The 26,382-nt window shown below is 38.1% G+C and overlaps 1 protein-coding gene across 1 annotated transcript in view; it reads left to right on the top strand.

Annotated features, from left to right (window-relative positions):
• PREP (prolyl endopeptidase) overlaps nucleotides 1-26,382 on the top strand; it is an 84,722-nt gene that overhangs the window by 30,744 nt on the left and 27,596 nt on the right. The window contains exons 8-10 of the mRNA XM_064412818.1: nucleotides 6,800-6,991; nucleotides 15,416-15,613; nucleotides 19,177-19,280. Coding sequence (XP_064268888.1) covers nucleotides 6,800-6,991; nucleotides 15,416-15,613; nucleotides 19,177-19,280 — 494 coding nt within the window. The remainder of the gene's footprint in view (nucleotides 1-6,799; nucleotides 6,992-15,415; nucleotides 15,614-19,176; nucleotides 19,281-26,382) is intronic.

The raw sequence follows: 26,382 nt of genomic DNA, 5'->3' as shown, positions 1-26,382 counted from the left end.
TTGTTTGGCCTTTCATGTTTTAGTTTAGTCTTGCAATTTATCAGGCTCTCTTAATAAATAAGTAAGCATTGAACAGTGCTATATACAGTAGCATCAAAGGGATGAGTCAGTATGTGCTGTGTAGCCTGAAATAGTGGGTCAGAACCTTTGTAATGAAAATGAACAAGAGACAGTGAGGCGACAGCAGACATCAGCTATAAAGTGGAATATGGTGAGAGGGAGAATGCTCTTCCATGTTTTGAAAAACTTTTCTGTGATTGAAGTAACTTTAAAAAAAGTTTCAAAAATTAATATCAAAACAAGGCTGTTGTATCCTAACAAATAGGGAGAAAAAAAATTAGTTGTCTTGAAAAATGTGAAAGGATCAACAATAGAGTGTTTAAGAAAAATGTTTAATATCCCTTAAATATCAATTTCAAAGTTTTGCTTTCATTGTATTTTTTTATTTATTACACATAAATATAAGTATAAATACATACTTCATATGTATTTATTTTGGAGGCAAATTATTAGCAATGAAAATAAATAAAAATAATGACAAAAAAAGCACTACGGGGTGTCATCTATTTGAATTTCTGTAAGACCTTTCACATGATCCCCTGTAATATTGATCTCTCTAAACTGGAGAGCTTGGAATTTTATGCGCAGATTTTTGGGTAGATGAGGTATTGGTGGATGATCACATCCTGAGGGTAGTGGTCAACTACCCTCAGTGTCCCAGTGGACAGGGGTGATGAGTGTCTGTGGTCTAATGAAACCATAGGTACTCGGGATCCCATTCTGGGAGCAGTGCTGTATAGGCAGTGGGATTGAGCCTGCAGACATCACCAACCTGAGTGGTGCTTCATACCTGAAGGACAGGATACCATATGGATGGACCTGGACAAGCTCAAGGAATGGACCCATGCGAACCTCATGAAGTTCCATAGGGTCAAGTGCAAGGTGCTGCACCTGTGTTGGGGTAACCCCCTTTATCAATGCAAGCTGCAGGATGAATGGATTGAGAGCAGCCCTGCTGGGTCTGAGAAGACTTGGTATTGGTGGATGGGAGGCTGGACACGGCCCAACAATGTGCACTCACAGCCCAGATAGCCAGTTGTACCCTAGGCTGCATCCAAAGCAGCATGGGCAGCAGGAAGAGGGAGGGGATTCTGTTCCTCTGCTGTGCTCTCATGAGACCCTATCTGAAACACTGCATGCAGCTCTGGGCATCCCAGCATAGAGAGGACATTGACCTGCTGGAGTGGGCCCAGAGGAGGACCATGATGAAGATCAGAAGACTGGAGCACCTCTCCTATGAGGAAAGGCTGAAAGAGCTGTGGTTGTTTAGCCTGGAGAAGAGAAGGCTTCAGGGAGACCTTGCTGCTTCCTCTCAAATTCAAGGGAGTCTGTAAGAAGGGTGGGGACAAACTTTTTAGCAGGGCTTGTTCCCATATAAAAAACAGTAATGGTTTTTAACTTAAAAAGGGGTAGGTTTAGGTTAGACAGAAGGAAGAAGATTTTTACAAGAAATGTGTTAAAACATTGGAACAGGTTACCACATCACAAAGAGGTGATGGATGCCCCATTGTTGAAAACATTTAAATTCAGGTGCGATGGGCCTTTGAGCAACTGGATCGAGTTGAAGATGTCTCTGCTCATTGCAAGGGGATTGGCATAGATGACCTTTAAAGGTCCTTTCAAATGCAAACTATTCTATGAAATTAAATAGCTTGCTGTTAATTTGAGCAAGGACATCTTCATGCTGCTACTTTCTGACTGGACATTACATTTATAAATCACAGAATCATAGAATATTGAAGGGTTGGAATGGACCTTAAAGATCATCCAGTCCCACCCCTACCTGCTATGGGCAGGGGCACCTCCCTTTAGACCAGGTTATTCAAAGCCTTATTCAAGCTGGCTTTGAGCACCACCAGGGTAAATAGTATTCATAATGAAATTATTTTTTAGATGAGGTATTTGTGCTTCCATCTGTCTGTATTAGAGAAAGTGTAGTGTGAGGGAGAGAGATTAGCTTTGATGCCTGCTTTTCAGTTGAAGTGTTCTGCTGTCTGAGGGCATGAGCTATAACTCTCTCAAAATGAATCATATATATTCTCTTCTCCTGTCTTTTGAGTGATTATCCCAGTGGAAGTAAAATTGGAACCTTGAAACTGATTGAGAAATGTCTGTTCATAAAAGTGCTTGATTTCTTTCTTCTGGATTAATCTTTGAATATATCTTGACATGTCTGAACTTTTTAACCCAAAGGAATGAAGATTGCTTCCTTCCATTTATTTATATTCTAGATGGCAAATACATTAACTTTCCATGATCGTTGAGTAGCTGTCATCCATCATCTGTAAGATGAGTTGTACCCTCTCAATACAAATACAAAAGTTTCATTCCTTTTAAGAACATCTTAATGTCTCCTTGACAGTATTTCCTCCCTCAGATGTTTATATGTGAAGTCAGGTCCCAAGACATAGAGCGATCTTGCTTTTAAAGAAAGTCCAAATTGTTTGAAAATACCTCTTACCTTTGGAGATCAGAGTGAGACAATTAAATATTTGTGTCTTTGAAGAAAAAGAGAGAAAAAACCCTGAGTTCTTTTCCCTAGCTGCCTCACTCAGAGCAGGGGCTTGGGAGCAAGCTGAGTATTGCATGATTCAAGAAGAAATTAGATTCTGATGTGGAAGTAGATGTCTGAGTGAAGGACTCTGTCATTCAGTTCCCAGAGTATGTTATGAACATGCCACAGGGGCCCTGAAATAATCGTTTCCAATCTGATGTATGCTGTGCACCATGAGATTCTGTCTTCTATTGAATGTAAAACCTACTGTGGATTGGTACTATGAAACACTGTAAGAGATTGCCCATGAGGCTGTGGATGCCCCATCCCTGGAGGTATTCAAATCTGGGTTGGACAGGGCTTTGAGAACCTGGCCTAGTGGAATGTGATCCTATCCCCATGGCAGGGTGGTTGGAACTAGATGGCTTTCAAGCTCCCTTCCAACCCAAATCATTCTGGAATCTATGAAAATCTGGGAGTTGAAAATTCATTATATTTCCATAGGTAGAAGTTTATTTACTTAATATGTGTACCATAATAAAATGTGGCATCATTCTTTGGGTTAGAAAACCTGTCCTGTTGTTATGAGCCAAGTCTCCTGGTTTTCTCAGCACTGTCCCATTTGTAGAAAAGCTGTCTCGCAAAAAATGACAACACTGAATGGAATTTATGAATCATTTATATCTTCACCTGATAATTTTGACTGTTAAAGCACATGAAAAAAGCCAAATGCAAGTGTTTGCCTTTTGAAAACTTTTTTCCCAGTGTCTGATACTGTTGAACCCTGTCTCTCCAGTACACAGACAAGAGGTTATTTGCCATTAACTGATTGTTTGGCCTTTCCATGAAACATGAAATACGGAAGTATCAAGAACATTTTGTGAAGTGATTAACAGTGACTCTCAGCCACTCTATCCTTTCTGTATAAAGAGGGTTGGTAACAAGACCTTGTGATAATTCATGCTCTTACCAATTTGTTCAAATTAACTTTCCTTTCTCCTGTAGTCATCATAGTCATCATTCACAGACCTGCTTCATCACCTACTGCTCTCAGCAGGCCATGGAATATTTTACTATGTTCAGAGGCCAGTACAAGATTGAGGGCATATTCTGTGATGCTTACTGAAACAATTTCTCTTCTGATCTTCTATGGATCTAAAAACTTTGTTTAAAAATTCCATCTGTATGCTGAATATTGCTTTTGTCTTTTGCAGAAGCCTAGCTCTGTAGGATTATGATTTTCATGTTGTGTGGCATGGCTTTATTGTCCACTGAACTCTACCTGCCGTTCCTATTGTCATGCAAGTATGTGATGATGAATAACTGATTGGTATAAAACATATAGGCAAAACCATCTGTATCTTTTCAGCAATGTATTTTAATAGAAGAATTGGCTGGGGAAAGAATTAGGGTATAGCAGCGGTATACAGGAAACTGGCATGTTTTTCCTGTGTATAATAAATCTGTCTCAATTGTGTGCTTATGTGGATTAAACTGAAGTCTTCAGCGTTTCAGATGTTAAGAGTAGCCTTAGACTATCCAAATGCCACTTCTTAGTGATTCTTCTCAAAGACACATGTTCCCAGAGGGCTGCTGGGAATGCCTTATCAAGATTCAGTTCTTCAACTCTTTTCTCTCTTTTTTATGAAGAATGGACTCAATGTCCATCCGTCACCTTGTTTTTCAAGTACTTTTTGAAGTCGTAACTTACAGGCATACTGTTCTTTTTGTTACTGAGGGGCAAGGCCAGAGTGCTTGACATGGGGGCAGTGCCATGCTAGTGAACTCCACGGGCCTGTCCCTTCCTTGTGTTGCCCTTGGCATGACCTGGGAAGAAATGGTGCCTGTGCCCATCACTTTTCAGCCGTATTAGTGCCCAGTGAACTGCCTGTGTTTTGCCATCAGGTTGCTATTTCTTGCCCAAAGGAGAAGGCTAAGCAGGGGCATCTGAAGCAATGCTAGAATATCCCTTTCAGTCACAGCCACAACTAGGTCACCTGCAACCAAGCATAAAGAAGCATCCTCCTATGGCTGATACCCGTGTTATTGCAAAGGATTTGTTCCTCTCACTGGAGAACTGCAGCACATACCCTGTGCAGCAATGATGTGTCTGATGTAAGGGCTGCCTGTAGTTGCCTCGTTACTGCCTCTGATCCTGGATTGGATGTTGGTGTATTTAACCACTTCAGTAAGACAGTGGTTTAGAGGTAATTCAACTGCGATATTTGTCTTCTAAAGTCTACATAAAAGCCACTTTAATAAGATGGATGCTCTTGTTTTTGTATAATAACAACAAAGTGTACCCTTGCAGAGCATCAACCCTCACTTATTTACTAGCTGCTCATTTGGGAGTGGATGAATGAGTTGCAAGGAAGCAATGTAAATCCCTAGTGTCACATTATTGTCCTTTTTCGTCATGGAATCCAAGTTCCATTGCACTCATGGAGACTACAGCTACTGTGCACATTTGCCATTAAAAAAGTGTGTTTTTTCAACAGTCTGGCAATTTCTTTTTATGAAGTCTTGTACTTCGTTGTGATGGTTTCATTCTGTCAGATACCAGTATTGTTATGGTGTTACTCTGCAGTTAAAGATTTTATTTACTAAAATGCCGTGTGACTTGGGATCCTGAAATGTTTTCATGTTGTTTATTAGGGTTTGCTGTAGGATGGATTTGCTTTTATTTTACTGGGCATCAAAGCAGGTTTTCTCTGTGGAACTCAGAGCAACTACAGTGACTTAGCAGGATTTTTCTTCAACATGAAATCTCTTGAGAAGGACAAAACTTTGGATCTTAGGAAAAATCAAAGTGTATTCACTCGGGATACTAAATTGACTGGACTGTGTGGAAAATTCATACTACAGCAGTACACAAAGTGGAATTTAATCACTTTGCATGAAGAGACAGGGAAGTTCTCTTTAAACTAAAATGGCAATTAAGGGATACAAACTTTATGAATGTACCAGTCCTGACTATACTGTGTTATTACATCTAATGGGTTTAAAATGACCTTAGTCATCTCACTGCTTCCTCAATTATTCTTTTCTTTTTTAAAATTTACGGTAATTACAGCTTGGCTATGATCTACTTGCTCAGTTTTTAATATTATAAAATAAGCTGAAATGCTTCTTTTATTGATACAAACATTACATTATAGAGTTTCACAAACAGATTTATGAACAGTTTGTTTATACATAAAAGCAAAGAACCAACCTGTAGGTTTAGAAAAGGGGCAGACAGTGCACTAAATGTTATTTTAAGATATAAGAGCTTTACTTTCACATAAGGATTTTGATTTTTCAGCATACCTAATGTATAATGCTTGCAGTAAGTTTGGATGATAGGTTGGGTTGTACATAAAACAAGAATATCACATATCTTATCTAGCCTTGCTGCTTTTTCTTTCTACTAGCCTCTCAACCTATTGCAAAACAGGAAACTGTGAATAAAAAGCAGTGGAGTCTTAAAATCCCATCTTCAGGTTGAAGGTGTGATATTGTAGGAGATTTATAGGCAAAGTGCAATTTTCTTTCTTCAGAAACCCAGATGTTTTTGCTAACTGTAGTTGTCCTTTGGTGGTGACAAATTTCTGCAGAACAGCATTTCAGAAATGTTGTTTCTGAGTTGAGAGAGAAGTTCCTCATGTTGAAGTTTCTTGTACTCATTCCAATAGCATAATTTCTATTCTGTGGGAAGTTCTGGGCTTTTAAGGAGAATGGAAAACTTTCCATTCAAAGTAAAATTTTTGCAGGAGCTAAAATCCCCAAACATTTCTTTATAATTAAATAGTAATTTTAGAAAAGCTGTTAAAAATAAAATTGCACTTGAAAGCTTAGTGCAGTCTTTCAACTCAGCTGCAGCCCTTCATTCTAAGTCTGTAGAAGGGGGCACTTGTAGCTCCCTTGACAAGAACCTGATGTGCTGGGTGGTGTTGGATTCACAGCAGCCACTGCGGTAGGAGCATTGCTGTGGCAAACATCTGAGCTTTCCAGAAGCCCCTTAGGATTTTGCTAGAAATTCTTCCAAACCAGTCATCTTAATATGTCTCTGAACTGGCATTTTTCCACTGCAGCCTGTTGATCTGGAGCAGTCTTTGAAAGTCCTTAATACCTGGTACACATTCTGGCCTTTCCATAACTGTACTGCTTCTGGTCACCAGCACTGTTCAAGAAGGAGCCTACAGCAATTGTCAGGTGTTGAAAGGTTTTGTTTGAGGGACTGACGTTCTATGTTTGATCTTGCAGGAATTCTTCAATGGGTGAAGCTGATAGATAACTTTGAGGCTGAGTACGAGTATGTCACCAATGAAGGAACAGTGTTCACTTTCAAGACAAACCGCCATTCTCCAAATTACCGGCTAATCAACATTGACTTCAGTGATCCAGAGGAATCCAAATGGAAAGTTCTCGTCCCTGAACATGAAAAAGATGTTCTAGGTAAGAGTTCATGTCAAGTTAAAGACGTTAGGTTCTGCTTTTTCCAAATTTATTGAGCAGTTAGTCTGTTGGATGATCTTTTACAGACCTTCTTGCTTTTTTCCTGTGTTTAAACTTTGGTTAGGATTTGTAATTTAAAATACTTGCTGAGATACAAGCAGTTCAGAACATCTCTTTCTCTCTCTCTGTCCAACGTCCTGTGTGGCCCTAGTGAAGTTGCTTCATCTGTCCTGGTTTTAATTCAGTGTTTGTAGGAAATGAGGGAAAAGTATTTTCCTGCTTCATGTCAGTGAAATAAATGTTTACTAGACAGTCAGGGATTACAACAAGAGGGACTTTGTAAGCAGAGAGAAGGGAAAGTGCAAATCTGGCAGTACTGCAGTATGCTTTGAACAGAATTGGTCAGAATTTGAGACAGGATTTCTTTTGTTCCTGGAATAAGAGGAGTAAACAATACTTGAAAAAAAAAAGCCTCAGGAAAGTGTAAGGGCATGAAATTCTTAAAGTATAGAAGCAAGTTCAAAACATAAACATTTGGTTTTGATACAATTAAAGGTGTATTTTTTAATCCCATCATTTTGCAGAAAGTTCTATGAAAGCTTAGAATTCATTTCAGATAATACAGAAGAACCACTTTTGAGCTGTTTTTTGACAGATGCCTTGTGTACATTTATGTAGTTTGCTCTCCATACAGTATAAGGTACAATTATGATTTATCTGACTAGCACAATTAGTTATTCAAAAATACTCTGAATTTTTAATTAATCAATTTTTGTACAAATTCTTTCATGTTTGCTACTTTTCCAGTAAAGAGCAGCTTTCTAGAATGAGTAGAATTCTCTCTGTGTATCTGATTTCATATGTGCATACAGTGTAACTTCTGTCTTTCCTCACTGAGACAAACCTATTTTACTACATTTCAAAGTCATCTTAAGGCTTTTGTCACTTTAAAAAATAATCTTTATTTCTGTCTGCAGTTCACAATGTGCCCTGTGTGATTTCTGCCCCAGCCTTGATGTCCCCAGTGTGACATAAATGTTTGCTCTAAACATATCCAGAATTGTAGTGGTGTTGCAAATGACTGGGGTCTAGAATATTGAGAGAATTTTAGTGAATGGAAATGTAGCAAATTAGGCTTTTCTTAAGATTGGTAACTGTTTGAATCAGAATCAACCTGCATCTTAAATGAAGTATGTTTCAAGTCCTAAGCAAAGAATTAATAATAGGTGTAAGTGAAAAATTGCTTCCAAGTCTTCATTTTGGTCATGTGCTAATTCACTGGCAGTGTGTTAAGCTATGTGGGAGAACAGTTTATAAAGTAGGACCAAATTGAAAAATTGACTTGGACATGGTGAGTGTATAAATAGAATGGGACAGAAACCTGTGACTGACATGAAATGTGGTTACTATGTGTGGATTTACATGGAAGGTGGTCTGGGCAGCCAAAGGAGCTTTGACCAGTGCTCTGTAAGCACTGATTATATATTCCTTCCCATTAAGATAAATACCAGATCTGCTCTTCCCTAAACTGTGGTATTTAGCTCAACTCCATTTCATTCTAAAGGCAGAGTCGTGATGAGTTCATGTTCGTGCACAAACAAAAAAAATTAATGCATGCAACATTCATTTAATGGTTTATACATGACAGCCTTGACAGTACAGACTTAACAAGAACGGCACTAAAAAACCTGAAAGCTCAGATGAATGGGTTTACTGAGGACACTGGCCTTTAGACTGTAAACCCAACAGGCATTCAGCTCTTAAGCACTTGAAAGCAAACATAATCTGTCATATAAAACCATCAGGGTGACTTTCAGGAATATGTTGTGTGTCGTTAATCTTTTACTGTACTTGAATATGAAGCCAGAACAGGCAATCCTATGGCTACCTCTTTCTATATCTTTTTGGAGCAGTATGTAAAGAAAATGGATTGAACTAACAAATGAAAATCTCCATAAGAAGATCAGTTTTAAGTAGATCTTAATAAATCTATAGTAGATTTTACAGAAAAGTAAATTTAAATTCTTCAGTTGCTTCTTTGTTACAGACACTTGCAGATTAGTCTTGTATCCTTAGCACCAAGATATGGGGGAGTTCTATCATTTTCAGGAAGTTGTAGTCCTGAATAAATAAAAATCCTCACTCCTTCACTTGATACAGCCAGCAAGCAAGCCAATAGTCTGCATGTCAGACTCTTTTAATCATTACAAGTTTTGTTGAGGAAGACATAATTATAGCAATGGCAGTTAATAATTCATTCTTGAAAACCCTGGAGTGAAGTGAAATTGATTTTGGTGATAAAGAGATGACAGTGTAATGAAGCTCCTTCTGCAAAAGCTAAGACAGCAGTGATTCAGAGGGTAAATGGGTATTACTGCTTTTTACTTACGTGTGGGAGTGACTTTAACAAGATGTAATTTAGCTGTATTAGTATTTCTTCACAAGCATTATAGTTAGTGATACCCTAGGTCACAGATGTGTTTTATTGGGATATATGGATCCTACTCTGGTATGACCTACCTGGAAGACATAGCTTGTTCATTTCTGCGTCTTAACTTAGATTCAATTTCGTAAAAGCTGCAGTTCCATAAATAAATTTATTTACAAATAATAAATTAATGATTGAGAATTAAGAAGCTCTACCAGGGTCCATCACTGGCATAAAGAGATGTTCCACAAAGTATCATTGTATTCTTAGAAAGATGCTACAGCTAATACAATCTAACCAAGAAATAAAAACAACATGCCTGCATGATGATGTGAATGTCATTTGGTTTCCTCAACATATTCTTTAAGATAGACTTTTCTATTGGCTTTGACCCTTTCTTTTTCAAGAGCTGTTTATAAGTGAGATAGTTTGGGAAATAAAGGGGAAAAAATCAAGCATATTCCTGCAGTGAAGTTGTACACGCACTTCATTTTACAACTATCAGCAGGGATTTTACACAGAGATGAGGTAAATTTAGATCTCTACTCTGTGAACTGAGGGGAAGAAATAAATGACAGCTATTTTAAAAGGGAATTGAGGGAGGCGCCTGAGAGCATATTGTAGTGTGATGAGGCTAATTTCCTTCCCTTTGGAGTTTATTTATAAAGTATTAGTTTTAATTTTCAGGGAGCCTGAAATAAAACCACAGGACAGATTCCCATCTGACATTGAACTTGTGCTTTAAATGACCACATAGCTGCAAGAAGTGTGCTGAATTGAAAGGCAGCTATGACACCATAAATGCAGACTGACCATGGCAGACCTGCAACCCTAGTTCTAAGGCACAGGATAAACCTGCTGGGTTTAGAAGGTTAAATAATTTATTTTGAGAACTATGCCACCCCCCATTGCACCCAGAGTACTGGTAGAGCAGGGCAACTGGAGAGCAGCAGTTAGTATCCAGCCCTTTCCTTATGACAATAAAAAGCAGAATAGATCTCCTGAGTAAGGGGGGCTGAGGAATAAGACATATTCCTGAATGTGTTGTAGATGAGGAGAGGATCTTGAGCAGTTCCTGAATCTCAGCTGGCCATTTAACAAGTAGAGGCAAAGCTAGCAGTGCTCCCTGTACCTTGTACTGCACACCTAAACTCAGTGCATGTAAAATGCTTCCCTTCCCTCAGCTACAATTCCCAAGTGGAAAATAGTATTTTTCTTTATATGTTTAACCTGCTAACTAATTCATAAATGTGTGGGAGATGGTGAGGTAAGTTACTGCAGCTGAAATTTGTGTTTTGGCACTATAATGAAACCAGGAGGGAAAGTCTGGAAGGAATACCAAATCCTTGACTTGTTGAAATTGGTTGAAGCTTTCCCATTGGGCAGGCTACTAGTGAGGATGGGATCTCAGTGAGAAGACACATACTTTATATTGTGAGGGCCTGTCAACATTTACTCACTCATTTCAGAATTATTCATGTTTTATTCTGTAATTTGCTCATGCTTTACCTGCAGGTCTACTCTAAGTAGCCTTGAGTGATGGTTACAGGTCATTCTAGTTGAGATCAGCATTGGTACCTGTTAATCTGCAGAGGCATTGAAGTTTATGGTCACTAAGATGACCAAAAAAACCACCATGACCTTCCAGGTCCATCTGGCAGCTACAGCTTTGGTCATCCATTGAAATACATTAATTATTCTCACTCAACAATACATGTGTTGAGTGGACGCATAAGCACAGCCACACATCAAGTAACTCAGCAATTCCTGCTGAAGCTCTGTGGCTGCTTGGCTCCTCTAGTGTGGTGTGTTCTCCATCAGCATTTCAGCCTGCTTCTGTCAGAGCATGTTTGTACATTCAGACATTTAACATGCTGTAGTTAGTGCTGCAGAAAGGAAAGGTCAAAACTGTTTTAAGTCATTAAGGTTAGTGGCACAGATGTTTAGTGTGAGGATTTTCGCTGAACCTATTTCAAAAACTTGTTCGTAGCAACATTGCAGGTGCCAAGTTAGAGGCTTTGTGATTAATGTCAAAATAAAAAAAAGAATTTTTGGAAAGTAGCAGTATATGAATTTCTGGAAGGTTGAACTAGAAGTTCTAGACACAGTTGAGCTCAGTTTTCTAGGCCTTGTTAAGAACTGTATCTCCTCTAGCCCAAATTTAGCTCTTGAAGAATTGTGTGTAACCTATTGTTAACACCGAAGTGGTCACTACTTTTCAGAGAGAACTGGCCAGTACCAAGGATAACTCTTCATACCTGTTTTCAGTACTTAGGACTGCCTCCAAGTGTGTTCATCTTTCTGTGGTGCCTGAAGCATGATGCTCAGGTTGGAGAAGGCAACCTCTTAGTGTTTACTATGTAGTAATATAAATCCTGTGCCTGATGGATGTTGGAAGTAGGTAGGTTGATAAATGTAGGTGTATCCAGGGGAGTAACTGCTCTGTTCATTGGTATTAACTGAAAATAAATCGACCTATACATTGGTAAGGTTTAGGATAGTTAGCTTTTTAAAAACCATCACTTGTGTGTGTAAAAGTGCTCAGCAAGCAATTCACAGTGTTTTATCCAAAATAAATGGTTCATTTGCACTCTAAAGTTGCTTATTTCTTCTCTCCATTTGTCTTTAAAGGGTGCCCACAGCAATGGTGTCAGGCTTAGACAGGAGATTTGAAATCACACAGTCTCCAAAGTTCCTAGGAAATACAGAGGCATGCAGGGTGCATCCTGCACTGCACGAGCAAAACAAAAAGATTGGCTGCTAATGCAACACAACTGTATCTGTGGTTCTCAGTGCTGAGCATGGGAATAACAGAGACTCAAGTTAAAGCTTGCCGTCAAAAAATAGATCTTGTTAATAATTCAGCATTGTTTTAGCTTGCTGTGTATATTGGTTGGCTATTAGTGTCTTCTTTTTCTTCTGGTCTTTCAAGTCTGCTTCAATGTTTTGCTCTGTTTTGATTTTTGCGTTTCTTTGTAGCTGCCATTACTGTAAGTTTTGGAGGCAGTTAGCAATGCACCAAACCCAGTTATAATACAGGTACTGTACACAGAAGCTGTGTTCCTCAATTCCATGGAATGTTTTAAAGACATTTTGCTTCTCATCTGTTATCTCCACCTGAAAGCATCTGATTTGTAAACCAAAGAGGTGATGGAGAGTTGATATTGCTGCTTCCTAGGCAAGTTCCTTAGTAGCAGAAATCCCCACATAAGCCAGCAGCTTTTCTCCTGAGCAATTGAATCTTTCTAATAAAAAGAGTAATGCCTCTTCATAAATATGTAAGTTAAAGTAATAATGAGCATCAGCTCTTAAAGAAAAAATCAATTAAACTGAATTGTTTAATCAAATAATTAGGGAGGAATTAAAGCATCACCACAATGTAATTTTAAAATAAAATCCCTTATTTGTTTTTTGTTGAGGCAAAGCTATATATTATATACATTTGAAATTGATCTGAGAGTGTTTATAATCCATTTTATGAAACTTTTTTCAAGAGATTTTGAGAGTCAAACTAGACATTTTAATTATAGATGTTGTTAAGAATACCAGTGGAGTTCATGGGATCTCCTGCTCATTGCAGAGGCAATAATTCTGCATGCAAAAAAGGTGTGTTACATTTGGGATGCTAACTTTTAAATTCATGTTTTGTATGAATTTCATAAACCACATAAAAATTGTGGAAAATTTGTGCAGTGACAATGTAAAAAATATTTTAAATTACTACATATTCTCCTTGTGTATACAACCAAGAGTGATTCTCTATTTCAAAATATGTAATTGAATAGAACTATTAACTTAAAACGTTTATTGTGTTCTCCAGCTTCACTTAAGAAATTTTAGCCACACTAGAGCTAAAATTACACATTGATTACTAATTTATAAACAGTGTTATGCTGTACCTAATTATTTCAGGTATGGCTAAAATTTCAGTTAGTGTTCTCTAGGGCTTTGGTTAGAAAATTCCCAAATTTAGACTAGAAGCTCATGAGGGTGTTGGAAAGTTTAAGGGTAAAAAAAAAATATGAATGGTGGTGTTTGGGAAGAGGGGAGTAGTAAAGCTTTATTTAGGTGTTTATGAAACATGATTTCACATGTCTGGAAAGACAAGTATTACATTTCACTGGTTCTTCAGAAACAAGCTAAAAGGATTTAAAGGTCTTTGAGTTCTAGGGAGTCATGACAGACCTGAACTCCATATGAAAGATATATGATGCTTTCAGAATAACGAGTTTTGACCTTCAATTCCAAAAACTTCTTACCTTTAATGAAAGGGGCACAACATACAACTCAGAATTTTGATTCTGAAATTTGAATATGCAAAGATGCATTTATAAGACTCTTTTTTACAACTCTGTGAATTCAAATTATTTGGTTTTATTGGACTTTGAGGAAACTAGAAAAAGCTGTTAAGATATGAATAACATAAAATGGCATAAAACTGAAATTCCGTCAATTTTTATATGCTTATGCTCTGATATTTTTTCATCCAATGTTGTCACATTCAACTCTCCATCTCACAGTGCTACTTTGGCATTAAAGTGTACCCCTGTATGTCCTACCTAAAATTTATTGCTCATTTGGTTAATCTCCTAATTCTTTGCTTCCAGCAGATAAAAAAAAAACATTTTCCAACACTGGTATTTTGCCCATGATTTAGATTTCCAGTCTGCATTGTCAGAGAAGAAGTTGTGTATATGTAGTTGGAAGAGAATAAGAATCACCTCCTCATCTAGTTTTACCAACAAATAAAATGTCCCACATTATCTCCTTCAGGATACTTTCTTTGATTTTTAACTTTGCTTGTATTTTGTCTTGCTTGTATTCAATTTGTGAATTAATGAGAAGTTAAAATACTTTTGTTGCAAAATAATTTCTTAAATGACAGAGATTGTGATGTTTTGATCTTTCTCCTGTAAACAGACTTGTCACTAGAGACCTAAAGCAAATGACACAGGAGACAGGAGAAAATATGTTACATTATCTATTGTGGGTGAACTGGAGCTCCAAAGAGTTTCTACAGTTTACAAGCTATAGAGATGGAAATTGAAGTGAGACAGTAGAACCACAGAGATTTTTAGAAATGACAGCCCAGATATTTTATTTTAATTGGTTTTAATTTTTTTAAGTCAAATTTAAAAATTGGCATGCCATGAAATAAAAGTTCACATAATGTCTAGTAATTATGCCAAGGAACAAACTCAAGATGGGAAAAGTTCTGTAGAGCAGAAGCTCTCATTCCTGCACAGCTGCACAAACATGGTAGGACTGGAACTAGGACTGCCAGGAGAGACATAAAGGCAATGAACCTCTGCAGAGGGATTTGTTCCTGGATTGAGTTCACTGTGCTGCATCCTGCTCCTATTAGCTTACAGTCTCAAGAATGCTGTTTAGCAACATCAGCATCTTGAATAAGCATGTGGACTTTTTTTAATGGCATGATGAGAATATCACCCCAGAGTAACCTTTTCTTACGCCCAGTGGGGCTTGCTTGCAAGAATAGTCTCCTGATTATTTCAGCAATAGAACCAAGAGAAATAGTAATGTCTAGGCTCTATAACTCAATGTGCAGTATGGGATCGTGCCTCTTACGAGTTTAGTTTGAATATAAATCATAATGATTGTTTTCGTGACTTTTCATAAGTATTGCTGGCAAAGATAAATGTTTTGCTTGGGTTATGCATTGAAATCTGTGATATTTAAGAGCAGTATTGATCTATAAATATCCTAAATGCATACACATATTGATTAAGCAATTCTTTATTCCTGTGTCTGCATAAATTAACTTTAAGCAGCATGGTTAATGCATTTCCAGAGAATGTCAGACTTTATTTTGGGTTCATTTACAAAGATTTAAGAGTTAAAGATAGTGCGTGTCAGAAATTTTGCTGCATGCATTTAATGCTAAATGCATAGGATCACAGTATGGATTGTTTTCTTTCTTAGTTTTTTAAAATTGTATTTTCTGTGGCTTTGTTTTTCTTTTCCATGCTGTGCAGAATGGGTTGCTTGTGTGAGGTCCAATTTCCTGGTTTTATGCTACCTGCATGATGTGAAGAATATCCTGCAGCTTCATGACCTAGCCACTGGTGCACATCTCAAGACTTTTCCCCTAGAAGTTGGTAGTATTGTGGGATATAGTGGCCAAAAGAAGGACACTGAAATATTCTACCAGTTTACTTCCTTTTTATCTCCAGGTAAGATTTTTTGCTCTCATATTATTGTTTCTTTTCCCTAGAACAGTCTTTCTCATTTTCTGTAGTTTAGTAGTTATTTAGTATATTGGTATAAAACTGCTTTCCATCCATGTTAGCAGTGATTGTGCACATAAAAAATGTGCACAGTCTTTGCTCCATCAAGCCTAAATAATGTACCTACTAGTATTCGAGAAACCTGTATTAAGACTCAAGACTGACTTGTACTGGAGATAAAATTGTAACATTCTCACAGTTCTTGCTTCATACATCAAGTTAGAAGGTGAAAAACTCAGTGAAAGAATTGTTAATGTGTTTAATATGATTTTTAATCACAATTTTAAAAAACATTAATAAAAGTCACAGAAATTGTTCTCTGACAGTTTTATGATTCATTGATGCATAGCCTTATTTGAGCATCCTTACTACCTGTCCTTACAGTATTTGGTGTTGTTGGATTGCTGTAGGAATTGTCTTTGTAGAGTCCTACAAAGCTGGAGCTGTCCAAAGCATTACATAATACAGGTGTGGCAAAACAGTAAATATTCTGGGATTTTGCATAGGAAGGGAGTCTCTACATGATTGTCAATCTAGTATATGACAAGAAAATTTATTTACTGTTCACTTTTTTTTTTCTTTCTTGATGGCCCAAACAATCAATGCCTAATACAAGACAGGATTCAAATATGAAGGGGCAGCATCTTTAGGTTTCAGCATCTTTATCTCCTTCCAAGGTTCTGTTATCATAAGGGGATAAAAATTGTGCTTATAGCATCTGGCCTATGTTCTTGCTTGTTTCAATTAGAGCACAGCAACATTACATTGCAAAATGGCTGTAAAATACTTTAGATAAGTTTGCTGGTTTTGCTAGTAAGGATTATGTCAAATGATCAAAATTAGGTTTCAGTCTTAGCAGATAAGTGTGATGAATTGCCTGTTGTCCTATTGTTTACATAAACAGAAATATGATCTATTTTCCGTTCCTCTTTTAAACAACATTCAGATTGTTGCAATCTTGCAGCTGGAGAGTAGTTTGAGGACACTCCAGCATTTGTCTCTAACTTTGTCCAGCTTGATGGTTCATAGTTCACTTGCCCAGAAGTTGCCAGTTTTGCAGGCCTGCACCATTCGTCTCAGCTGATCCAGTAGACTCTCTGCAGCTTCTAAAAATGTGTAGGGGAAGAGCCCAGATCTGTTTTAGCCTGTGGCTTTCCAGCTGGCCAGCAATAGCTGCTCTCACTGCCTGCTGGTTGCTTAGGCAAATTATTTTTCTCCTTTTCATTGATTTCCTTAGCATCTACAAATAATTCACTATGGCATAGCTCTGTTAACTGGGGCAGAGTGACCTGGAAGCTGGAAGAAAAAGGGGAGGTAAGAAATGTAGGTAGACTATGAGGATAAAGAAAGAATGAGAAAAGCAGACTGGAGAGGTAATTTTTAGGTAGGTTTATTTTAGTTTGTGTGCAACCTCTATTCACCGCATCAGAGGAATAATCATACAAAAGGTATGGGGCTCATCCTTGGTTAACCTATATATTCCTACTTTACTGTCAGTATAATTTGCACCTGTATTAGATTGGACTATTCTTTTTTTTCTAATAAGAAACAAATTAACATACTCGTGTTTAATGCCTACAACAAAAGTAATAATAACCATATATATGAAAGCAGTTCTAAACCCGTATATGCTGACACCATAAAATAATTTATGTTATTCCCTGAAAAATATGGCTATCCCTGCTGTCCACTCTGGTCAGATGCTTAGGTGACCACCGGTGTTTTGCATTTATTTAGTACCCAACAAAACAGTTACAAATACTACAATGGTTTTTTATATTAACTGCTGTCACACTAAAAATACAACAGAACAAGAGATGCACTAGCAGGGGTTGAATTGCATGTTAGTGTAACATTAAGTTGATTTGCTCTGGAAATGCAGTCTGTGACTGTGCTTATTCTTCATTGTGTGATTTGCTAAGATGTGGGAATTCTGCCTGCCCTGTGTGCAGTGTTTGCCAGTACATTGCCCAACCTGGGCAGCTGCCTGTGTGTCAAACAGCTACTCTGCTGTTGCTGCCTGGATGGCTTTACACGGAACTTCCACATCATTTTCTGGATCCTGATCTTTAAGGGAAATGCTTCCTTAATGCTGGTTTGAACCTATCAGCCTGATTAGGCTTGCTAGTAATTTTGTAATAAATGAAAAAACAAAAAATCATAGCAGACTAGAGTAGTCCTACTTTTAGTCCCCTCTTAATTCACTGTTATGGAAAAAGGCTTTATCAATTGCTAGAAATGTTTGTTTACATCTGCATTTGTTTACCAATCTCTATCTTCCTGATTTTCTGGTCTATAACACTTACTTGAAGAGGCAATTCCCTGGTATCAGATAAGTTTCCTCATTATTTAATGTCTGCATGAATTTGTATAATTACAACCTCTGTAGTAATTACTTCTATTTCCTGAATTTATCTATAATGCACACAATACATCAGGATTTCAATCAAGTCCTGTCCACCTTGGTTAACTTTATTACATTGAGGATCCCAGGTCTTAAGGATGAGGATGCCATACCTTTTAGTGTTCTTTTCCCTCATAAATGTTCCAAATTTTGCAGGGAGCAGCTTTTTGTAAAGGAGAAAAACAAAGAATAATTAACACTCAAGTTAGTTTACGTATCACATGTATCTGTAGTACAGGCATGAATATTAGGATTTTTAGTATGTTAACCAGTGTGCAAACATGATAGTCACATTGTATGACACATACTCAAATGTTATTAGGGTTGAATGATAGGAAATATTTTATAGCTTAAATGTAAAATTATTCTTGGTTAATTACACATCTGTGTAGTGTCTGGATAGCTGCATTCCCTGTGATTTGGCCTCTGCTGCAACCTAGAAGTTCTATACTATTTATAGACATAAATTTTCTCATGTGCACAATCCTTTCGAAATTATATGTACAACTCAAGTGAAGATATCTTCAAACCTGCAAGATCAAGATGTAAGAGAAGCTACTCAAGACCAGATTTTGTTCAGTTCCATAGGTAACCTGTGCTAGTCTGCCACAATTTCAAGTGGATATTTAGTTCTTTCTGTTATCTGGGCCATTTGAATTTTAATTTCAAATCTTTTACCATAAGAAGAAAATTGTTGACCTGAGTGAAATTCTTGATATATTTATTCTCAGTCTGGTGGATATAAAAGGGAGTGTTTTAAATTTGACTTTACATTTCTTTCTTCTAACATTATTTTTCTTAATAAGTCCTTTCTAATTTTATGTGAATCATTTTTTCCCCCTATTTTGCTTAAGTCCCCCTGGCTTTGTGTGAATGGTGAGAATTACTCCTTCTGCACAAAAGCCTTTGCACACTCCCTAAATGAAATGCATATATGTAAGTGTTATATTGTATAATAAATTAAAAAATGTGTCCAGAACTACTCATTTTCACCCTGCTGAGTTACCTTTCCTATTCATGACTCCATCACAGTGCCTAAACTGGCATCTTTTTAATGATAGATATATAGTAAGCTGACAAGCTTGCATTGTATTCTGTATTTTAGGTATTATATATCACTGTGATCTGACCAAAGAGGAACTGGAGCCAAGAGTTTTCCGAGAAGTGACTGTTAAAGGATTTGATCCTTCTGTTTACCAGACAATTCAGGTAATAAACATGAACACTGCTGTCTTACTCCCACCACCTATGTAAGAGCTCAACATAACTGGACTTAGCTGTTGGTGAGGAGACTTGCTTTAGAGCCATGCTTTGGTTTTGAATTGAAATACTATTGTAGGTGCTCTAAAGGCTCAGACAGGTATCTCAGTGTAGTAGTGTGGAGAATCCTTTGGAGGTGCCTGTTACACATAGTGAAGGTGTATAAGAATTAGCTAAATTTCAGGTTTATGAACTTGAAAGAAATTAGCTTTTAGCAGTAGAAAACAGTGTAAGCTACAGATTATATGGAACAGTTTCAGGAAAATACAGGGTTCTTCATAAACAACTGCTTTGACCTTGTAACATTATTGTTACTAAAATGATGATACAAAATACACATTTTAAGTAATAAATGATCTTTCCACTAAACACAGCTTTGGTAAGACCCTGATAAAATACTGTGCCCTTGTAAAGATTTTTAAGACAGGTATGGAACTTGTAGAGAGAGTTCATGGAAATTCGTTGAAATCATAGAATTATTTAGGTTGAAAAAGACCTTTTAAGAGCAAATCCAGCCATAAACCCAATATTGCCAAGTCCATCACTAAATGTGTTACTAAGTGCTCATCTATTTGTCTTTTAAAAACATCCAGGGATGGTGACACAACAGAAATCATTAGGGGTCTAGGAAAGCAGTCATTATATTGGGATGCTTAGCATATTTAAGACCTCCAATTTATAGAATAAATATTGGAGGGTGGATTCATGTTGTAATATGTAGGATGTTTTCATCTTCTGCCTAAGAGTAAGAATGGAATAGAGGCTTTTTCTTTCTATAAATAAAGGCATAACAAAGTCTAGTGCCAAAAGTGGAACTTAAATAAGCTTAGCTTGCAAAAAGGTGAAATTCCATAGAAGGTAAGCAACATAAAGCCTTGTCACAGCATGGCTTGAAGTCTTTGAAAAGAGATTACATACTTCTCTTAATATCTTATTTTTAATTTTGCGTCTGACACATGCCAAGGCACATTCTCTGAAAGTGTAAAGGCAGTAGTATGTGTACATGAAGTGGTTGTAAACAGCCCCATCTGTCTGTGTCTGCATCTCCAGACAGAAATAAGAGCATGGTAGAGAACAATTTCCTGGAAATGTTGTCACAGAGAATGCATTTTTGCTGCTTCATTCAAATTCATTAAGGGACTTCCTCAGGATAACTTTAGGGCAGAGTGAGCTGGATAAGACAAAGAAAACTGCATTCTCTTTAGGAAAGAGCTTAGTACAATTGTAATGCTGCCATCAAACTCAGAAGGATAATAATGAAACACAAATACCCATGTAATTAAAAAGGGTATAGAAGAGGTTGCTGTAAATCAGAAGTAATGTATTTTTCTAGTAAATCAAATTTTATAAAATAAATGTCTGGAAAAATAAAATCTCATTTTACACTTAAATCAATTACATACTAAATTAAGGTAAAGTAGAACAGTGATACAAATAATTTCAAGGAGGAGGCATGCTGTTGCTATGCCCTTGGAAACCTTCACTTTGTAAAGCACTGGCAGAGATTCACTGCTAGGCTGTAATGTGGTAGAAGTCAGTATCACTGTTTCTGGTTTTCTCCTTACTCAGCTTCTGCTCACTTCCAGTTCTAGGGAAATGTGACCTGTGTGTTGACACTGGGATCAGTGCTTATGAAGAGCACTCTTGGCCCACCAGTCATCCAGTTTTGTCTTATACCAGCAAATGATTGCAGTATGGCAACCTCTTGGAAATTAGTTTTTGATATGTTTCATTCAGATCCATGGAGGAATCTCAGCTAAGCTGTGAAAAAGGCTGTTCGTCAAGGCCAGGGCTGGGACTGCCTGCTCAAGTTTGTAGTAACTGAAGCTGTCAGTACTGCACAGGCTGATGGACTCCAGTCTTCGTTTCCATTTGGGTGGTCCCACTCAGAGCCTTGATGGTGCTTCTGCTCAGAGGAGAGAAAGGGGATGGCAGGGTATCAAAGCAGGGTGTAACAGGCTGTCAAGCTAAATTAATACATAGCTATTTCAAAACACAGGCAATGTTGCAGGTAATTGTTAAAAAAATAAAAAATAAGAATGCAAGAAATATCCAAAGAATGCAAGAAAGTAGGCAAACCCTGATTATTATAGGAGAATGAACAATGCTGCAGAATCTATTTAATAATTTTAATTTCCATCAGAATTACTAAGTAGGAAAGGATAATGTTGCTGACTGTCCTAATCCATGTCCTTAATGAAAGGCAGGTCTCCTGCCAAAGTTCTTTCTTTATTCTCATATACCTGAAGAAATACCTGCTAATACTAGCAATCTTCCCAGCTTTGCTGTGTAGCATATATGAAACTATAATGAGTTGTTCTTCAGAAGTCTTTGAATATAACAGGACAAGATTTGAACTGAAATGTAAGGTGTCACGTGTATATGAAACCTGAATTAATGGCAATTGGTAAATTGCCACAGTGCCTGTTTTTGGTCTTTCAAATCCAATCTGCTGTATTTGGTATATGTTGTAAAGTGCAAAGGTAGACTAGTGGTGAAGTTTACTACACAAAGAAAATTTGTGCTGGAACTGCTGCATTTTTTGTAGCTAGGGTTAAGATCTTACACTTTGACAGCCCTAACTAAGAAAATCAACAACTTGCACTGAAGGGAGAGCTGTTTCAACACACCTGTCTTTTGCACCAGGGTGGGAGCATGTGTTTAAGTTATTGGCTCCATGTGACACCCTGCAAGTACAGTCTAATTTACCGTGCTGTAACTTGTACTTACGCCCTTACCTTGAAATCTCTGTGACCTTCATGAAGAAGTCAAACTGTTTAAAAATGCTTGCCACACATCAAAAATTTATCCTAGCTGCTTTTGTTAAATGATACATTAAGTTGCATTAATTACTTTTCCTCTCAAGCACTTCTTGAAATTTGGTTTTTCTTCCCTGCGTACTTCCATCTATCACAATGACAGACTTTTTCAGGAAATAGCCTGGGATGGGCTTTACAGAAGGAAAAAACACTTTTACAGGAGCTTAAAAACAGCACTTGCCCTAAGATACTTACTGTGTTAATAACTCAACTGTTGCTTTAAATAAAAGCATCTTATTTGAATACAAAAATTTTATCTCTGTAAAGTTGCCAACTATGTACTTATATGCCTCTCCATGTTAGCACCTCACAGTGACACTTAATCGTGGATAAACAGTCTTCTGGTGTGGCTCACAACACACCTACTTTAAGGTTGATGTGTAGGCTTTTAAGTGTTAAAATTGCAACAATAAAAATGTTGATTGGCTCCTTTTACCATTCTTTGAATACCCTCCAGTACTTAAAATACTTTGAGATGAACTGAAAATAGATGTTGCTATTGACAGATGCACTTTGGATTAGCTCTTGCAAAAGGTGAAATTCATAACACAACTTCATTTTACAACTTAGTTTGATTAAAAAAGCAGCTGCTGTTTAGATATTGCAGCACATATCCAAGAAGCACGGGTCTTAAAAAAGATATTTCTCTTTGGGCTGGAATGAATTTCCACCTTTCTTTTGCAGGAAATACTTTTGCAGGTGAAGTAATTTTCATGAGAATTCTATTCTTTTCTTGCTCAGTCTTTACCTCCCGTCACCAAGCCCTTGCAGTACTGATTTCAAGTTATGAGGCATTAATGGGGAAAACTAGTCTACAGTCATTCTCATTCCAAGTGGAACTTTACACCATACAGTTTGGCACAGTGATTAATCTCTGCTTCAGGAAAATACAACACTGAGAGAAGATGAGTCAGGCTTGATATTGACTGGCAGAGAAACTTGTGCATAGCACCTGCCCATGCTATTCCTGGATCTTGCTGTTGCTGGTGGTATCATTCCATGAGCATTAGATTCCCTCATTAATATAAAAATAACAGAGGAAAGCAGTGTCCTTTGAAAACTGTAGTAAGCTCAACCTGCTAAGCAATGCAAGAGCTGATAATATAATTATCTCTGGTTTTTTTCAGTGTGGTTATAGAGATGGTCTTAACATAGATTTTTTTCCCCTTACCCACATATATGTCGTAGAATCAAAGAATGGTTTGAGTTGGAAGGGATTTAAATCATTTAGTTCCAACCCCACTGCCATGGGCAGAGACATCTTCCACTAGACCAGGTTGCTCAAAGTTCCACCCATCCTGGCCTTGAACACTTCTGAGGATCATGCATCCACATCTTCTTTGGGCAACCAGTGTTCCAGTGTCTGTTTCCAGTGTCTCACCACCCTCACAGTAAAGAATTTATTAATAATTTCTCATCTAGACTTTCTCTCCTGCAGTTTAAGCCCATTTCCTTTTTTCTATTGCAATATTCCCTTGTAAAAAGTTCCTCTCCAGTTCTTTTATAGGCCCCTCTTAGGTACTGGAAAGCCACAATTCGGCTACCCTAGAGCCTTCTCCTGCACAACTCCAACTTTCTCAGCCTGTCTTCATAGGAGGGGTGCTCCAGCCCTCAGATGATTTTCATGTGTCCCCTCTGGGCCTTCTGTGACATGCCAGTGCATATGTTGGGTACCACAGAGATGGGTGCAGTGCTCCAGGTGGGGCCTCACCAGAGTAGTGACCTGCTGGCCATGCTTCTTTGGATGCAGCCCTGGACACCGTTGGCTTTCTGAGCTGTGAGTGCACACTGGCTGTGACACATTGAGTGTCTGGTCAGCCAACACCCCCAAGTATTTCTCCTCAGGTGTCAGAACCCAGGACATTCCTCTGGCTGCCCTGGATGGCTTGAGCCCCTGGCAGGGGGCTCAGAGACCTTGGCATGGAGTCAAAGACACCTGTGCCTTTGATTTTAACCCATGGAGAAAATTACCAGCTTTGTGTGAAGATTTACAAGCCACAAGAGTTTAAGTAGAATGATTGTCACAGGGTGAAAAAGTAGAATTTTGGGGTTTTTAGAATGGGGGCACAGGAGGCAAGATGGAGGAATTTGGGCGTGCCCTGTCCTTCCTTCTTCTCCTTCTTATCTTCCATCTTCTGTGTGATGGTGGCACTTTTAAATTGGTTTAGAGTCAGACTGTGTAATAGGTGTTGGAAAATTACTGTAAATAAAGTACACATAGTTCTTAGTGTAAAATGTTAACACTACCCCAAGGATGGTCAGTGTGCCATGAACCAACCTGCCAGACAGACCTCAGCAGGTCAGAGAAAGAATGTATTAGATAAGAGAAAATAAACAACCTTGGAAACCAGAGCTGAGGAATCCCAACTCCTTCAGTCGCGGGACTGGGAAAAAGAGACTTTCTGACACCTCGGGGTCATCTCAACCACAGAGACTCCAACACTCAGGGCTGCTCTCAGTCCGCTTCCACCTAGCCTGAATTTGTGCTTGGGATCGTGTCGATTCAAGTGCAGGAGTTTGCACTTGGCCTTGTTGAACTTCATGAGGTTCACACAGTCCCACCTCTCAAGCCTGCCAAGGTCCCTCTAGTTGACATCTCTTCCCTCCAGCATGTCCGCTGCAGTGCACAGCTTGGTGTCAGCAAACTTGCTGAGGATACTCTCAATCCCGCTGTCCATTTTGCTGATGAAGGTGTTACACAGTGCCAGCCCAAATGCCATCGCCATTGACCAGAACTCTTGAGTGTGACTTTTCTGTATTAATAGATCTTTGTAAGTTGGAGAAAAGTTGAGTAGCTTTGAATCTATCTGCTGAGACAAAGTACTCTCATACCAGAGAACTGAAGGCATGTACTTGCAGCTGATTCTAAGCAGAGACAAATAATTTTTCCCTTTTCTACAGAGGAGTAAGTAATTTTGTCATCATTTTCATCCCTCTCCTAAGAATCCATCACAACCAAAAAGGGGGTGATTTTTGAAGAGTTGGACTTTCTTTCTTCTCACAGTATTTGGGGTTTGAATCCTGCCTTGATCTCATGGGATAGGAGGATAGAATTAATGCTTGGGGGAAACAAGTTGCTTATTGTTGTTTGTTTCCATTTTATTCTTTTTATTTCCTTGAGGTTTTGTATTGCAGTAAAGAAGAAAATGAGTTCAAGAAGCTTTGGACAATACTTTCTGGCACATGGTGTGACTCTTGGGGATGGTCCTCTGCCTCTGCAGGGCTAGGAGTTGGACTCAGTGATGCTTGTAGGTCCCTTCCAACTAAGCATATTCTGTGATTCTGTGAAATATTGGTGGGAAGAAGGAATGTCACAAACACCACAGTTTTAGTGCTTGCCACAGTATGGCAGACACCTGCTCTCTTGCAGGGAGGATATAAGCTTTGAGCCACTTCTTTCAGAGCTCCCAGGAAGGAGATTGAAGTCACTGACTCTGATCTCACCTAGTGCTTTGGCACCAAGGCACCAGTCTCTCTCTGGAGGACATCAACAAAATCACAGTGACAACTGTGACAGCATTGGCAGGTTGCCTGTGGAATATAGTATCTTACATCCTTGGCATGTGTTTGTTACAAACACCACATTAGTCTGCCATTACCTCTTCTAATTGGAGGTCAATGAAGAAACACTGAAACACTGAAAATGTAGTGCTCTAGTTTAAAGGCCCCTGTAGTTCTTGAAAGCTAAGACATTGTATATTAAATATTTGCAGCCACATTACCCTCCTTTCTAAGGGAGGAAATTGTCAGAATCAAGGACTTTATGTCTAGATAGAGTACCAAGAGATGGATTTCCTGTGATGACCTTAAATGCTCTTGAATTTTGAAATCCATATGCTGGAGTAGCAGAATAGCAGTTGGTTCTCCATCCATTATAATTTAAGTAGCCCCATCCAATGCAGTTCAGATGTTCCTTAGGTATCTGGAGTAGGAACCACGTCTCTCTATTCCAAATAAGAGGATGAAGTGATAGACTTTGCATTGCTTTCTTCACCAGCCCAGTTCAAGTCCTATTTTAACGTCTAAATGTCTGGTTTTGCTCTATCCCCTTCTTATATACCACTGGGGATTGAGGCATAGTTTAGGAAGTTGGGAGCTTTTGTTCAGCAGAATGCAGAACAATGGAAATGTGGTGTGGTTTGGGATGCAGGGGAGTGCAAAACTTCTCTTAGGAAGAATTAGCACACTACTGACCACACGTTGTGGGAAATAATGCTAAAATATTTTTAAAA

Source organism: Passer domesticus, chromosome 3, assembly GCF_036417665.1.
Source record: "Passer domesticus isolate bPasDom1 chromosome 3, bPasDom1.hap1, whole genome shotgun sequence".
NCBI classification, from domain to species: Eukaryota; Metazoa; Chordata; class Aves; order Passeriformes; family Passeridae; genus Passer; species Passer domesticus.
The sequence above is the reverse complement of the archived record's forward strand: the minus strand, read 5'-3'. Positions and strand labels throughout refer to the sequence as shown.